Below are 17,912 nucleotides of genomic sequence, written 5' to 3' on the forward strand. Positions count from 1 at the left end.
GCATTTGCATATCTTTATGCATAAATACTTATTTCCTTTTTTAAGAATAAATGAGATCTTTATTTTCTCTTTCATTTAATGCATTTTGTGGATCTTAATGTGTCTGTATGAAGAGTCTCACTTCTCTCTTTTTAAAGCCTTCTTAATATTCCATGTCATTAATTATTAGTCATTAGTTATTAAACATATGTATCCCTACTGATTCATGTTTTGTTTATTTGCAGTTATTCTCCACTAAAAGTGCTGAAATGAATATTTTGTACGTATTTCTTTATACACGTACATACTTCTATATGCATTTTACAGGATGAATTCTTAGAAATGAAATTATTAGATCAAAGACAATCCCATTGTAATAAGAATTCTACCAAATTGCAAACCCTAAAAGGCTTAAAATTTACAAACCCCTCACACTGTGGAAGAGTTCCTATCTTTTCACATTTCTGCCAACGCTTTTAATATGTCAGTCCAGTGGACAAAAAATTGGTGTCACATTATTTTAACTTGAATTCATTATTAATAGTCAGGTTGGGTTTTGTTTCTTTTTTTCTTTTTAAAATGTCAGTAATCTTTTAAAAGATAGCTGATTATTTTTCATGGCTCTAATGTCACCGTAGTTGTATTTGAGGAATTAAATAATCTTGGTTTTTTAAAATGGTCTTGCTTCTTTTGGCATCTTTTCTTTTTTCACACTGGTTTTTCTCAAATGTTTGGTGATTCTTTAGCTCTTATGTATACTTTGACTTCCTGGTGGTCTGCCTATTCACTGTAACCTGTTGTCAATAACTGTAAGTTAGGGTAGACTATGCTGATAGTGGGGTCTCTTCTGTGTGAAGATTTCCATACCTTTGGAATCAGGTGTCTCCCTAGGGTCGGTCCAACCTTCAGTGTGAGGCCAGTGTCATTGCTGTTGGTAGCTTAGTATTGAGGAAAGGGCATGCTTAACCAAAGCTGCTGCCCACCAGCAGATCTCTTGATAAATCTCCCTGATGATTCCCTCTGGCCTTGTGATATTTCTGTTATCTTTTGATTCTGAGCTGGAGGTCCCCCAGAACTGTTTTGTCACTACTGCAAGGGTCCTAGCAGATATGATTCCTAGTCCCATCTGCTTTCTTTCATTAAAGGATTCATATGTTAGGCACTCTTGCTTGTTTCCCAGAGCTGTTATTGATTGATGTTACCAAAAAGATGATATCTTCTGGATACTTCATGGTCTTTTGAATGAGGGGAATGAAAAGAACTGTGTTCTCATTCCACTGTTTTAATCCACTGTTCATATTTGTGCCAAGACCAGGTTACCTCCCTTAATAAGATCTGTTGTACATTGGTCTGTTGAATTTTGTGTGTGTGTGCATTTATAGGTATATACATGTTGTATATATATATATATGTATATGTATAATATATATACACAGTTTTTCAAGAGAATTTACCTTCACTTTACTAAGAGACTTAACCTGTTCTTGGAATTAAAATTTTTTTTTATTGTCATAGAATACATAATAAAATCTACCATCTCAATAATTTTTAAATGTACAGTTAAGAAATGTTGAGGATATTCATAATATGCTTAACATATTAAGTGCAACCAGTTTCCAGAACTTTGCATCTTGTAAGACAGAAACTCTATATCCATTTAATTCCTCATTTCCCATCCTGTCATCCCTTGACATCCATTACTTTACTTTCCATCTATACGAATCTTGACGATTCCAGGTTCTGCATATAAATTGAATCATGCAGTATTTTATCTTTTTGTGACTGGCTTATTTCATTTAGCATAATGTTTTTGAGGTTCATCCATCTTGTAGCAGGTGTTAAAATTTTCTTCCCTTTAAGGCTGAATAATATATTGCATATATGTACCACATGCAGTGGAATATTATATATCCATTCATTTGTCAATGGTCTGAACATGGGTGTACAAATATCTTTTCTAGACCCTGGTTTCAATTCTCTTGGGTAGAGTACTTCTTCTCCAGTGGTTATGAACTTGAGGCTATTTCATCCTCTATGGGGCATTTGGCATTGTGTAGACATTTTCTTACCAAGATCCTGTAATCTAAAACATCTATTTCATAAATGAAGTTTGTCTTATTTTATTACTGAAAAAACTCAGGTACAGAATCTTACTGGCTGGCTTTGGATAATGCAGATAATGACTCAGCTTTTAGTTCAGAGGTTGGGGGATCTTCCTATAATGTTTTCTTAGTGGAATGATTTGGAATGTTTACAGCCTTCGATTTCAGGGAGAGAAATATTAACCATTAAGAAAAAAATTTCAAACATACGGAAAAGTTGTGAGAAGAGTACAAAGGGTTCCCATATAGTTCAGCTTCCCCAGCTGTTAACATTTTACATTCGTTCTATCAATCTATGTGTGTGTGTGCATATTTTGTGAATCATTTGAGATTAAGTGGCATACACCATGCCCTTTTGCCCTTTAATTCAGTGTATTTCCTAAAAACTAGAACATTCTCATACTTAACCAGAATCTATTCATAAAATCAGGAAAATAATATTTGATAGAGTTCCATTTTCTAATGTACATATTCCATTCAAATTTAGCCAATTATCTCAATAATGTCCTTTATTGGGCTAGGATCCAGCCGAGGATTACTTGTATTTGATTGTCATGTCATTTTAGTTTCCCTCATTCTAAAACAGTTTCCTCAGTCTTTCCTTATCTTTAATGATGGTGACATTTTAAAAAATACAGACCAGTTATTTTGTAGAATGTCTCTCAATTTGGATTTGCCTTATAATTTTGTGTTGTGCTGATTTCAGCTCTGCATTTTTAGCGTGGATACATTTAAGTAGTGGAGGTGTACTGCATTTTAGCTGGAGGCAAACAATGACAATTTATTCCATTACTATTGATATTAATTGTTATCACTCAATCATGAGAATGTCTACTAGATTTTTCTGCTATGAAGTTAACAATTATTTTGTGGGCATATTTTGAGATAGAGTACACATCTTGTTTCACATCAAAATTTCACCTGTTTTATTATTTATTAATACATTTTGCCTGAATCAGTATTACTACAGTAGTTTGCCAAGTGCTGATTTTCAAATTTATTTTTCTTTTTGGATTTGTTAGTAGCATCATGGGGTAGAGGTTTTTCTTATACCCCATTTACTTGCTCTTTTTTTTTAACTGATAGTAAGTGGTATGGATTTGTGATTCTTATTTATTAATGACTTCGTTACTGTCATTTATTTTGATGCTCAAAATGACCAGATTTGGCCAGTGACAGCCCATTCAAGCTGTCTCCCAATATCTTTTTGATATTTCTCTATCATTCTTTGAATATTTTGTTCTTTCTGGTACAACAAAGTGTTCCCAGCTCATCTAGTGTTTACTCTAACTTTGGAGTCAGTCATTTCTCCAGGGTTGCCTGATTCCTTTTACTTGTGAAAAGTATTTAGAATACAAGATCTGAGCATTGGTGTGCTCACTGCTGTTTGTGTGCAAGTGCATCTAGGACTTTCATGAAACAAGAGCTAGATAATACAGATGTATATATGTTTTTATATTAATTTGGCCTAATATAAGGATAGAGATGTATTTCTTTATATACCTATTAAAAACTATGTGTTCTTATTAGTGCCTCTGATTTGGATATACCACCACAGAATTTTTTTCTCTAGTTTTGCCTTTCTATGTTCTGTTTTAGTTTGGTTAATAATCACTATTATAACATAATGTGTTTATGAATTTTGAAAAACCTGAACATAAAAATAGCATATGAGTGTTAATTTTTATTACGTTTCACCATTATTTTAGTTCAAGCATTTGAACATGTATGTAAGTTCACCAGTTGTGCTGTGCAGTATAATTTTTCATTACTGATTACTGTGGGTTTTATAAAATAATTTAAGATTCTGTATTTTGTTCGATTTCCTGCCACATTTCTGGTACTTATTTTTACCTTGGCATTTTATTCAGCGCTCTGCTTTTCATGAAAGCTCAGTAAACAAATGGAAGACCTTAGTTTACTCCTGGGTCTTCATAATTTACTTAAAGTAGGTCTGTGGATTCTAATTTTGATCCATGAAATTACAGTAGGTTTGTAGCTTTTTGCAGTATTTAACTTAGTCTTTTTTTCTAACGTGAACAATTTATACTTTTTGTTGTTTGCAATAATAGGTTTCACTTTAAGATGTGAGTATAAGTTTCAGTTTTAAATCCTCATGACATCTTATGATCACTTTTTAGAGAAACCTAGGCAAGCCTGTAAAATAGAGCATACCCTTTTTATTTTTTAGGTTGAGGATCTTAATATAAAACCACTTTAATAATACATAGAATCTGTGTGTGTCTGTGTTTGTGTGTGTTCAAATAAGACTTTTTTTTTCTCAGAGCATTTTAGGTTCACAACAAAATCAGGAGGAAGGTAATAGAGATTTTCCACAAATCAGTTGCTCCTACAAATGCATAGCCTCCCCCATTATCAACATCATTCTCTGGAATGGTGCATATGTTACCAAGAGCAAACCTACATTGACACATCATAATCACCAGAGTCCATTGTTTACCTTAGGTTTCACTCTTGGTGGTATGCATGAATACCGTGGGTTTGGACAAATGTATAATGCATACACCCATCATCATAATATCATACAGTATTTCACTGCCCTGCAAGTCCTTTGTACTCTGCCTATTAATTCTCCCACCCTAGCCCCTCCCTGTCTCTAGCAACCACTGATCTTTTTTTTTTTTTTTTTTTTTTTTTTTTTTTTTTTTTTAATAATTATTTTTTATTGAAGGGTAGTTGACACACAGTATTACATTACATGAGTTTCAAGTGTACAACACAGTGGTAGAACATTTATATACATAATTCTAGGTTCCGGCTATCACCCTACCAGGCTGTTACAATATCTTGACTATATTCCTTATGCTATACATTACATCCCGGTTACTAATTTATTTTACCATTGGAAGTCTGTCCTTTTTTTTTTTTTTTTTTTTTGTGAGGGCATCTCTCATATTTATTGATCAAATGGTTGTTAACGACAATAAAATTCTGTATAGGGGAGTCAATGCTCAATGCACAATCATTATTCCACCCCAAGCCTAATTTTTGTCAGTCTCCAATCTTCTGAGGCATAACAAACAAGTTTTTACATGTAGAACAAATTCTTACATAATGAATAAGTTACATAGTGAACAGTACAAGGGCAGTCATCACAGAAACTTTCGGTTTTGCTCATGCATTATGAACTATAAACAGTCAGTTCAAATATGAATACTCATTTGGTTTTTATACTTGATTTATATGTGGATCCCACATTTCTCTCTTTATTATTATTATTTTTAATAAAATGCTGAAGTGGTAGGTAGATACAAGATAAAGGTAGAAAACATAGTTTAGTGTTGTAAGAGAGCACATGTAGATGATCAGGTGTGTGCCTGTAGACTATGTGTTAATCCAAGCTAGACAAGGGCAATAAAACATCCACGTATGCAGAAGATTTCTCTCAGAATAGGGGGGGTGAGGTTCTAAGCCTCACCTCTGTTGATCCCCAATTTCTCACCTGATGGCCCCCCTGCGACTGTGCCTGTCTTAGGTTGTTCCTCCCTTGAGGAATCTTACCCGTCTCTGGCTAACCAGTCATCTTCCGGGGCCATACAGGGAAATGTGAAGTTGGTAAGTGAGAGAGAAGCCTTATTGTTTGAAAAAGTTAGCTTTTTACTTCTTTGCATATTTATGCCCTGTGGCTTCTATGCCCAGCATTTGTCTTGAGGTATCTTTACCACTTGGAAGAATTATGATACTCGGTAAATTTGATATGAGGCACGAATTCTATTTAAGGGTTGTAATTAGGAAGGAAGAAGAAAAGCTATAGAAGTAGCAGGCGGAAGAAAACATGGGAAGATTGATTATTTCTTTGATATATCTTCTTGTAGAGTAACTTCAGCATGTATAGGTTTTAAGCTACTACTTAAATTGCACACACACATTAACATAATAGGAGTATAGTTACATAACCAAAGCATATCTGTAATTACCAGCCATCTGCAGTGAAACCAAGAAAACCAGTTAGGCACCTTAGGCATTTGTGAAAACTTATCTATGATATGGTGGATATTGTCCAAATGAACTTGAACAGTCTGAGAGAAATCAGACAAATTAAAACAACCCATTCCTGGGGACTGTTCACATGCCATATGTTCTTTTAACAATAAATAGTTTGTAGTTGTAAGACTTTGGAGCGCTACAATTTGCACTTCTCCAAATTCTTGGTTGAGTTCCAACAGTATAGATCCAGTCCAATTTTGTTGTTTTCCTGTATGCACAGGCCAGCTTAGATATCTCCTTCCTCATTCCTATGGCAGGTCCAGGAACTGGTGGGATGAGTGCATCTACAGCTGTAGCAGTGCGTGGATCTTTGTTGGGGTTTTTTGATGATCATCTTCTGGCATGAGTCTTCCAGAGGGTACAGATGTTGGAAGTTCTTTTTCATATCGTATCTTAGTTCATTTTCGGGGTAGCCCAATTAGGCTTTGATCCTCTGTATAAACACAAACAGACCCTTTGCCTACACTTTTATATGCCCTTTATACCCTTGTGTAGAACTCGTTGGAGGTTACCACACAGGAACTGCCCTTTTTTTTTTTTTTTTTTTTGCTATCACTAATCTACACTTACATGACGAATATTATGTTTACTAGGCTCTCCCCTATACCAGGTCTCCCCTATAAACCCCTTTACAGTCACTGTCCATCAGCATAGCAAAATGTTGTAGAATCACTACTTGCCTTCTCTGTGTTGTACAGCCCTCCCTTTTCTCCTACCCCCCCATGCATGTTAATCTTAATACCCCCCTACTTCTCCCCCCCTTATCCCTCCCTACCCACCCATCCTCCCCAGTCCCTTTCCCTTTGGTACCTGTTAGTCCATTCTTGAGTTCTGTGATTCTGCTGCTGTTTTGTTCCTTCAGTTTTTCCTTTGTTCTTATATTCCACAGATAAGTGAAATCATTTGGTATTTCTCTTTCTCCGCTTGGCTTGTTTCACTGAGCATAATACCCTCCAGCTCCATCCATGTTGCTGCAAATGATTGGATTTGCCCTTTTCTTATAGCTGAGTAGTATTCCATTGTGTATATGTACCACATCTTCTTTATCCATTCATCTATTGATGGACATTTAGGTTGCTTCCAATTCTTGGCTATTGTAAATAGTGCTGCAATAAACATAGGGGTGCATCTGTCTTTCTCAAACTTGATTGCTGCATTCTTAGGGTAAATTCCTAGGAGTGGAATTCCTGGGTCAAATGGTAAGTCTGTTTTGAGCATTTTGATGTACCTCCATACTGCTTTCCACAATGGTTGAACTAACTTACATTCCCACCAGCAGTGTAGGAGGGTTCCCCTTTCTCCACAGCCTCGCCAACATTTGTTGTTGTTTGTCTTTTGAATGGCAGCCATCCTTACTGGTGTGAGGTGATACCTCATTGTAGTTTTAATTTGCATTTCTCTGATAATTAGCGATGTGGAGCATCTTTTCATGTGTCTGTTGGCCATCTGTATTTCTTTTTTGGAGAACTGTCTGTTCAGTTCCTCTGCCCATTTTTTAATTGGGTTATTTGTTTTTTGTTTGCTGAGGCGTGAGAGCTCCTTATATATTCTGGACGTCAAGCCTTTATCGGATGTGTCATTTTCAAATATATTCTCCCATACTGTAGGGATCCTTCTTGTTCTATTGATGGTGTCTTTTGCTGTACAGAAGCTTTTCAGCTTAATATAGTCCCACTTACTCATTTTTGCTGTTGTTTTCCTTGCCCGGGGAGATATGTTCAAGAAGAGGTCACTCATGTTTATGTCTAAGAGGTTTTCGCCTATGTTTTCTTCCAGGAGTTTAATGGTTTCATGGCTTACATTCAGGTCTTTGATCCATTTTGAGTTTACTTTTGTATATGGGGTTAGACAATGGTCCAGTTTCATTCTCCTACATGTAGCTGTCCAGTTTTGCCAGCACCACCTGTTGAAGAGACTGTCATTTCGCCATTGTATGTCCATGGCTCCTTTATCAAATATTAATTGACCATATATGTCTGGGTTAATGTCTGGATTCTCTAGTCTGTTCCATTGGTCTGTGGCTCTGCTCTTGTGCCAGTACCAAATTGTCTTGATTACTATGGCTTTATAGTAGAGCTTGAAGTTGGGGAGTGAGATCCCCCCTACTTTATTCTTCTTTCTCAGGATTGCTTTGGCTATTCGGGGTCTTTGGTGTTTCCATATGAATTTTTGAATTATTTGTTCCAGTTCATTGAAGAATGTTGCTGGTAGTTTCATAGGGATTGCATCAAATCTGTATATTGCTTTGGGCAGGATGGCCATTTTAACGATATTAATTCTTCCTAGCCACGAGCATGGGATGAGTTTCCATCTGTTAGTGTCCCCGTTAATTTCTCTTAAGAGTGACTTGTAGTTTTCAGAGTATAAGTCTTTCACTTCTTTGGTTAGGTTTATTCCTAGGTATTTTATTTTTTTTGATGCAATTGTGAATGGAGTTGTTTTCCTGATTTCTCTCTCTGTTGGTTCATTGTTAGTATATAGGAAAGCCACAGATTTCTGTGTGTTGATTTTGTATCCTGCAACTTTGCTGTATTCCGATATCAGTTCTAGTAGTTTTGGGGTGGAGTCTTTAGGGTTTTTTATGTACAGTATCATGTCATCTGCAAATAGTGACAGTTTAACTTCTTCTTTACCAATCTGGATTCCTTGTATTTCTTTATTTTGTCTGATTGCCGTGGCTAGGACCTCCAGTACTATGTTAAATAACAGTGGGGAGAGTGGGCATCCCTGTCTAGTTCCCGATCTCAGAGGAAATGCTTTCAGCTTCTCGCTGTTCAATATAATGTTGGCTGTGGGTTTATCATAGATGGCCTTTATTATGTTGAGGTACTTGCCCTCTATTCCCATTTTGCTGAGAGTTTTTAACATGAATGGATGTTGAACTTTGTCAAATGCTTTTTCAGCATCTATGGAGATGATCATGTGGTTTTTGTCTTTCTTTTTGTTGATGTGGTGGATGATGTTGATGGACTTTCGAATGTTGTACCATCCTTGCATCCCTGGAATGAATCCCACTTGGTCATGGTGTATGATTCTTTTGATGTATTTTTGAATTCGGTTTGCTAATATTTTGTTGAGTATTTTTGCATCTACGTTCATCAGGGATATTGGTCTGTAGTTTTCTTTTTTGGTGGGGTCTTTGCCTGGTTTTGGTATTAGGGTGATGTTAGCTTCATAGAATGAGTTTGGGAGTATCCCCTCCTCCTCTATTTTTTGGAAGACTTTAAGGAGAATGGGTATTATGTCTTCCCTGTATGTCTGATAAAATTCCGAGGTAAATCCATCTGGCCCGGGGGTTTTGTTCTTTGGTAGTTTTTTGATTACCTCTTCAATTTCGTTGCTGGTAATTGGTCTGTTTAGATTTTCTGTTTCTTCCTGGGTCAATCTTGGAAGGTTATATTTTTCTAGGAAGTTGTCCATTTCTCCTAGGTTTCCCAGCTTGTTAGCATATAGGTTTTCATAGTATTCTCCAATAATTCTTTGCATTTCTGTGGGGTCCGTCGTGATTTTTCCTTTCTCGTTTCTGATACTGTTGATTTGTGTTGACTCTCTTTTCTTCTTAATAAGTCTGGCTAGAGGCTTATCTATTTTGTTTATTTTCTCGAAGAACCAGCTCTTGGTTTCATTGATTTTTGCTATTGTTTTATTCTTCTCAATTTTATTTATTTCTTCTCTGATCTTTATTATGTCCCTCCTTCTGCTGACCTTAGGCCTCATCTGTTCTTCTTTTTCCAATTTCGATAATTGTGACATTAGACCATTCATTTGGGATTGCTCTTCCTTTTTTAAATATGCTTGGATTGCTATATACTTTCCTCTTAAGACTGCTTTTGCTGTGTCCCACAGAAGTTGGGGCTTAGTGTTGTTGTTGTCATTTGTTTCCATATATTGCTGGATCTCCATTTTGATTTGGTCATTGATCCATTGATTATTTAGGAGCGTGTTGTTAAGCCTCCATGTGTTCATGAGCCTCTTTGCTTTCTTTGTACAGTTTATTTCTAGTTTTATGCCTTTGTGGTCTGAAAAGTTGGTTGGTAGGATTTCAATCTTTTGGAATTTTCTGAGGCTCTTTTTGTGGCCTAGTATGTGGTCTATTCTGGAGAATGTTCCATGTGCACTTGAGAAGAATGTATATCCCGCTGCTTTTGTATGTAGAGTTCTATAGATGTCTATTAGGTCCATCTGCTCTACTGTGTTGTTCAGTGCTTCCGTGTCCTTACTTATTTTCTGCCCAGTGGATCTATCCTTTGGGGTGAGTGGTGTGTTGAAGTCTCCTAGAATGAATGCATTGCAGTCTATATCCCCCTTTAGTTCTGTTAGTATTTGTTTCACATATGCTGGTGCTCCTGTGTTGGGTGCATATATATTTAGAATGGTTATATCCTCTTGTTGGACTGAGCCCTTTATCATTATGTAGTGTCCTTCTTTATCTCTTGTTACTTTCTTTGTTTTGAAGTCTATTTTGTCTGATATTAGTACTGCAACCCCTGCTTTCTTCTCACTGTTGTTTGCTTGAAATATGTTTTTCCATCCCTTGACTTTTAGTCTGTACATGTCTTTGGGTTTGAGGTGAGTTTCTTGTAAGCAGCATATAGATGGGTCTTGCTTTTTTATCCATTCTGTTACTCTGTGTCTTTTGATTGGTGCATTCAACCCATTAACATTTAGGGTGACTATTGAAAGATATGTACTTATTGCCATTGCAGGCTTTAAATTCGTGGTTACCAAAGGTTCAAGGTTAGCCTCTTTAGTATCTTACTGCCTAACTTAGCTCGCTTATTGAGCTGTTATATACACTGTCTGGAGATTCTTTTCTTCTCTCCCTTCTTGTTCCTCCTCCTCGATTCTTCATATGTTGGGTGTTTTGTGCTGTGCTCTTTCTAGGAGTGCTCCCATCTAGAGCAGTCCCTGTAAGATGTTCTGTAGAGGTGGTTTGTGGGAAGCAAATTCCCTCAGCTTTTGTTTGTCTGGGAATTGTTTAATCCCACCGTCATATTTGAATGATAGTCGTGCTGGATACAGTATCCTTGGTTCAAGGCCCTTCTGTTTCATTGTATTAAATATATCATGCCATTCTCTTCTGGCCTGTAGGGTTTCTGTTGAGAAGTCTGATGTTAGCCTGATGGGTTTCCCTTTATAGGTGACCTTTTTCTCTCTAGCTGCCTTTAACACTCTTTCCTTGTCCTTGATCTTTGCCATTTTAATTATTATGTGTCTTGGTGTTGCCCTTCTTGGATCCTTTCTGTTGGGGGTTCTGTGTATTTCCGTGGTCTGTTTGATTACTTCCTCCCCCAGTGTGGGGAAGTTTTCAGCAATTATTTCTTCTAAGATACTTTCCATCTCTTTGCCTCTCTCTTCTTCTTCTGGGACCCCTATAATACGGATATTGCTCCTTTTAGATTGGTCACACAGTTCTCTTAATATTGTTTCATTCCTGGAGATCCTTTTGTCTCTCTCTATGTCAGCTTCCATGCGTTCCTGTTCTCTGATTTCAATTCCATCAATGGCCTCTTGCATTCTATCCATTCTGCTTATAAACCCTTCCAGAGTTTGTTTCATTTCTGCGATCTCCTTTCTGGCATCTGTGATCTCTTTCCGGACTTCATCCCATTTTTCTTGCGTATTTCTCTGGATCTCTGTCAGCATGTTTATGATTCTTATTTTGAATTCTTTGTCAGGAAGACTGGTTAGGTCTGTCTCCTTCTCTGGTGTTGTCTCTGTGATCTTTGTCTGCCTGTAGCTTTGCCTTTTCATGGTGATAGGAATAGTCTGCAGAACTGGGACGAGTGACGGCTGGAAGGACTTCCTTTCTTGTTGGTTTGTGGCCCTCCTCTCCTGGGAGAACAGCGGCCTCTAGTGGCTTGTGCTGCGCAGCTGCGCGCAGACAGGGTTTCTGCTTCCTGCCCGGCTGCTATGGAGTTTATCTCCGCTGTTGCTGTGGGCGTGGCCTGGCTCGGGCAGCTACTCCAAAATGGTGGAGTCGCGTTGGAGCAGGAGCTGCTGGGAGGCTATTTATCTCCGTAAGGGGCCTCCCTGCTCCCTGCAGCCCAGGGGTTAGGGTGCCCAGAGGTCCCGGATTCCCTACCTCTGGATTAAGTGGCCCGCCCTGCCCCTTTAAGACTTCCAAAAAGCACCCGCCAAAACAAAACAACGACCACAAAAAAAAACAAGAAAAAAAATTTTTTTAATTAAAAAAAAAAGGTGGTCGTTCGTTTTTCTTTATTCTCCGGTGCCAGCCTCAGGCCTCTGCTCACCGGTCTTTCTGCCCTGTTTCCCTAATATTGGGGTCCCTGTCCCTTTAAGACTTCCAAACAGCGCTCGCCAAAACAAAGCAGCAAAAAAGCAAAAAAAAAAAATGGTCGCGCGCTTTTCTTATGTCCTCTGTCGCCCAGCCTCCAGTGCCTGCTCACTGTTCTTGCTGCCCTGTTTTCCCAGTATCGAGGGCCCTGCACTCTGGCCCGGATGGCTGGGGCTGGGTGTTCGGCAGCCCTGGGCTCCGTCTCCCTCCCGCTCCGCCTGCTCTTCTCCCGCCGGGAGCTGGGGGGAGGGGCGCTCGGCTCCCGCGGGGCCGGGGCTTGTATCTTACCCCCTTCGCGAGGCGCTGGGTTCTCTCAGGTGTGGATGTGGTCTGGATATTGTCCTGTGTCCTCTGGTCTTTATTCTAGGAAGGGTTGTCTTTGTTATATTTTCATAGATCTATGTTGTTTTGGGAGGAGATTTCCGCTGCTCTACTCACGCCGCCATCTTCCGCCCCCTTCTCCCAACCACTGATCTTTTTAAATGTCTCCATAGTTTTGCCTTTTCCAGATGTCATATAGTTGTAATCATACAGTATGGAGCCTTTTCATATAGGCTTCTTTGACTTAGTAATACACATTTAATGTTTCCCCCCTTTTTATGGAAGCATGATGGTTGTTTTTCTTTTATTGCTAAATAATATTCCACTGTCTGTGTGTATTATAGTTTATCCACTTATCTTCTGAAGGACATCTTGGTTGCTTCCAAGTTCTGGCAATGTTGAATAAAGGTACTATAAACATTAGTGTACAGGTTTTTGTATGGGTATTAGTTAAAAACCTTGCTAAATACCAATGATCGTGATTACTGGATTGTATGGCAAGAGTATGTTTAGTTTTGTAAGAAACTGCCAAACTGTTTTCTTAAGTGGTACAACCACTTAAGAAAGTGTAGTATTTTTAATTTCTACTAGGAATGAGTAAGAGTTTCTCCACAGCATTTGATGTCTGTGTTCTGGACTTCAACCATTCTAATAGGTATGTAGTTGTATCTCATTTTTGTTTCAATCTCCATTTCTCTGATGACATACGATGTTAAGCATCTTTTCATGTGCTTATTTGCTATCTGTATATCTTACTTGGTGAGGTGTCTGTTCATGTCTTTGGTCCATATTTTAGTTTAATAGTTTATTTTCTTATTGTTTTAAGAGTGTGTATGTTTTGGAAAATAAAAAGTCCATTATCAGTATGTCTTTTTGCAATATTTTTCTCCCAGTCTATGGATTATCTTCATTCTCTTGACAGTGTCTTTTACAGAGATGATAATTTTAAATTTAATGAAGTCCAGCTTATGAATTATTTTATTGATGAACTGTGCATTTGGCATAATATGTAAAATGTCATCATCAAACCCAAGGTCATGTAGATTTTCAATAGTAGTGTAATAGGAATTTTATAGTTAATGTTTCACATTTTTATGTATTGGGTGGTGTCCGTCTTTCAACTTTGTTCCTTTTTATTCAATATTGTTATTATGGGTATTGCCTGTCCATATTAGCTCTAGAATCAGATGATACCATACCCTACTAGGATTTTGATTGTTTTTTTATTGAATTTGTTGATTAAGTTCTAGAAAGCTGACATTTTGACAACACTGAGTCTTTCTATCCATGAATATAGAATATCTCTCCATTTATTTGGTTCTAATTTGATTTCTTTCCTCAGATTCGGTAGTTTTTCTCATATAGATCTTGGACATATTTTGTTAGTTTTACGCTTAAGGTTTATATTTTTGGGTGCTAATGTAAATGGTATCGCTTCTAACTTCAAATTCTACTTATTTATTTGTTGAATATATAGGAAAGCAGTTTACTTTTAATAATTGAATACTTCTGTAAATTGACCTTGTATCCTACAACTTGCTTTAATTGCTTATCAGTTCTAATACTGTTTTTTGTTGGTTCTTTCAGGTTTTCTGCATAAACAATCCTATTTCCTCATTTTTACAGATGAATATACTATTTTGAATAATACTACTTTAGAAAATTAGTAATATGACTTTATATAGACATTGGTAAAATGTTCATATGAAATCCCAGTTATAATAATGTTAGGTATGAAATAATATAATAATGAATTTCCTTATAGAATCTTGTCAGATGACTCTCTAGAAGTATGGGAAATGAATGTCTTTCTTTTAATGTTAGTCTAGATCCAGTTGTTAGTCTAACAGTTCAGAGTCTAGATCCAAAAAATAGTACATACCATGTTTTAATAGTTCATATAAGGAGTAGAAAGGAATATGGGATGACTTTTTTTCATGTTCATTTTAGCTAAGATTATATCTTAATTTAAATGGTTTTATTTCTCTGAGTCAAGAAACCTATTACTTTTTAAATTTCATATGTTTTGTTCATCTTTGTTGTGTTTTTGTTATTTATAGAAACTGAAAATTAAAGAAGGAAAGACAAATTCAGTTCAGATAATACATTACTTCTTTTTAATCCAAATTGTAATTCTGCCACCTAGTGATCACAATGGATTTTTAAAACAGTATTGTTTTTCCTTTTTTAGAACTCTTAGAATTCTTTCCTTCATTTTTAACTTACAGATTTATGATAAGAACTTTAAAAAGGATATTCTTAATATTTTTAAGGGAATATAGCTTTAACATTTCATCTTCTAAAGTTCATGAACTGCTTATAAATTCATTGTATATAAATTTCCTAAGGGTTTGCCAGTGATGTTTGTTTTGCATAATTCAGTGTTGTAATGAGTAACTTCATTTTTGTTAGAGTCGAGGTGGAAAAAAGTTTCTTGCTGTTCTGAAAGAAATCTTGGACAGGGATCCCTTGTCTCAACTGTGTGAAAATGAAATGGATCTTATTTGGACTTTGCGACAAGACTGCAGAGAGAATTTCCCACAGTCACTGCCAAAATTATTGCTGTCAATCAAGTGGAATAAACTTGAGGATGTTGCTCAGGTAATAAAAGATTATTTCTGTTAACTCCTTTTGGGAATATGTCTCACTTTGTTGATTTCATGTAAATTGTTCTTTCTGACATAGGTGTTTTTCCATAGGTTGGCTAATTTTCTGTGGGAGAAATTTTAAGATCATAAACTCTTAAATGTACTCTAAAGTTTTAAGAATTAAAAATTCTAGATTCTGAATAGGCTTTCTCTATCTTTCATTAAAGACAGTTGAAATGTTCATCGTGGTGTAATCATCCATAATTACTACTAGCATGTTGTAGGTCCTGGATCACTTCTAAGAGTTTCATCAGTGAACTCCACAAAGTTTTGATCTTAAGACTCTGCAATGAGTAATCTAAATTGAATATGTATTGTTTGAAAATTACCTCTGTAGAAGTTAGTATTTTAGAACTGAACCATTCAGATCAATTTTAACATTATTTCATTTAGATTGTGTTGATGAATATTCGCCTTTATGGCAAACAGAAAAGTAAAAATTTTGCAGCAAAAAAGCTAACCAAATTTTACCTTCTTGACTTAAATTTGAAGACCCTGTCAAAAAGCATGGACGTTCATTAAATTCAGTTGGTTTTCATTGTTCTTTAGAAAGATCCTTGAAATGGTTTTTAATGACAATGAATACATTTGTCATATTAAAATAACCAGATATATTCATCTTACTCAAATTTAATGATCTTTTTACAAGTTTTCAGTTAAAAAAAGTCTTAGATCTAGAACTTAAAAATTTAATCAAAAAATACATTTATTTTTAATCATGAATATGTTTACGTTTGATTTTATTGTTTTCCTTTTGAAATTAATGTTAGAAAAGGATTTCTTTGAGTTTGTTTCTTTTTTTGAATCATGTCATCTAATTATGACATATGAATCAATTTTTTGAATCATGTCATATAATTATGTTATGTTCTCCATTTAAACTTTACACATTTAGACCACATGAACATAACTTGCTGTGAAAAGGAACTGTATTTGTCATTTAGATAGGTTTTAATTGTTTTGACATAGTTATCTTCTAACCACTTATTTATCTAAATTCAAGTTTTGTTTTCTATGAATTTCCAAAATGGTATGGAATGTAAAATATAAGCATTTTTTATTTGGCACATATGCCTAATTCTCAAAATGCATCATATTATTTTGTATAGAATTAGAATGGAAAAATTTTCATGATATATTCTTAAAAAGATCTGAGAGAGGTTTCTTATGTCAACTGTAAGAAAATGGAATGAGTCAGTTTACACTTAGTATTTCTTTATTTGAACCCTGGGGACAGAAACTTTCATAATCGATAATTTAGTATACCTGTCTCATTTCCATGGGGGAATCTATAGCGTAGTTTTCAGATGTAACTTAATGTCCTCCATTTTGGCAGAAGAAAGCTAATAGTGTAATGAATACTCAGGAAGAAACACTTAAATGTATGTAAGCAAGTGAAGGAAAGCATGAATTTCACAATATTAATCTAGTATTGCAGAAAAAAAATGTTACCAATAAAAAATAATGTTTGGCTGCTCCCCCTACCCTGTGCCATTGCCTGTTACAGTGAATTGATACAAAAGAAAGTAAACTGTGTTTTCAGTAAATTGAATACCTTTCAGAAGTTTGGTGCAAAGTTTATTCTCTGGTTCTAGAGGCATATTATGTGGGTGAAAATTCTGTAGAAACATAGCCTCCCATTAATCCACAGGAAAGCGTTCTATTGGCATATTGCAAAAGGGGTTCCATAGTCTTTGTGGGCAGGTACTTAGCACTCCTTTCACTGTTTATATGACTGAGTCAGATTTCCCTTTCCTATAGCTTTCCCCAAACTAAAGGGGTGAATTTTGATAATTTATTTAACTTTATATAATTGATTTTTTAATAATTGTAAATAATCTTACCAAAGATACTTAATTATTTTCTAATAGTAGGCCTATTTTTAACCCATTAACATAGTCAAACCTCTATTATTACAGAACAGTATCTGTCCTTTAGAGTAATGTTTTTTGTGGAGCAGTGTGTGTATTTCAAGTGTTAATGGGAATGCTGGGAGTTTTTGTTTGTTTACTGTTGTTTCAGACCCTCAGTAAATGGTCCCCCCTAACTCTATCTATAATGAGAACTGGTCTGTTATGGCCTTGGGCAAAGTGAGGAGAGGGCCCATTTTTTGATAGAAAGTTGGGTGAGGTAGGTGTTTTATGTTTTTAAGCCAGTATTTGTAAAATATTTTTAGTTATTATACTCCTTAAGAGCTTTTTTAGATGTTTCTCCTTGTAATAGCCACATCTTCATGAGATTTTGATACCATAGTTTCCATATGTCTGTTTTGTACTATGTATTTGTACTATGTTTTTATATATGTATTTTATATGTAAGAAGGAACTATAAAATTTAGTCTTTTTATTCAATGTAAGTTTGAGAATAAACAAAAGTTAAAATTAAAACATTTTACTGTATTTGTTGAATAATTTATGTAATGTAAATTATGTCTACTTTAGCAGTTTATATTAATGTATACTAATAGTAACATCAATTTTTTTAAAATTCATGTGTTTTTGGCAAATGTAAAATAATTAAAAATTAAGTTAATTTCTTTAAAAGTATCTTTAATGA

General features: G+C 35.7%; 1 protein-coding gene across 11 annotated transcripts in view; it reads left to right on the forward strand.

The window, feature by feature from the left end:
• PIK3CB (phosphatidylinositol-4,5-bisphosphate 3-kinase catalytic subunit beta) overlaps positions 1 to 17,912 on the forward strand; it is a 265,299-nt gene that overhangs the window by 171,180 nt on the left and 76,207 nt on the right. For all 11 annotated transcript variants that reach the window (XM_036877283.2, XM_036877281.2, XM_057498687.1 and 8 more), the window contains one exon: positions 15,121 to 15,309. In XM_036877283.2, coding sequence (XP_036733178.1) covers positions 15,121 to 15,309 — 189 coding nt within the window. The remainder of the gene's footprint in view (positions 1 to 15,120; positions 15,310 to 17,912) is intronic.

This window comes from Manis pentadactyla, chromosome 1 (genome assembly GCF_030020395.1).
Source record: "Manis pentadactyla isolate mManPen7 chromosome 1, mManPen7.hap1, whole genome shotgun sequence".
Taxonomy (NCBI): Eukaryota; Metazoa; Chordata; class Mammalia; order Pholidota; family Manidae; genus Manis; species Manis pentadactyla.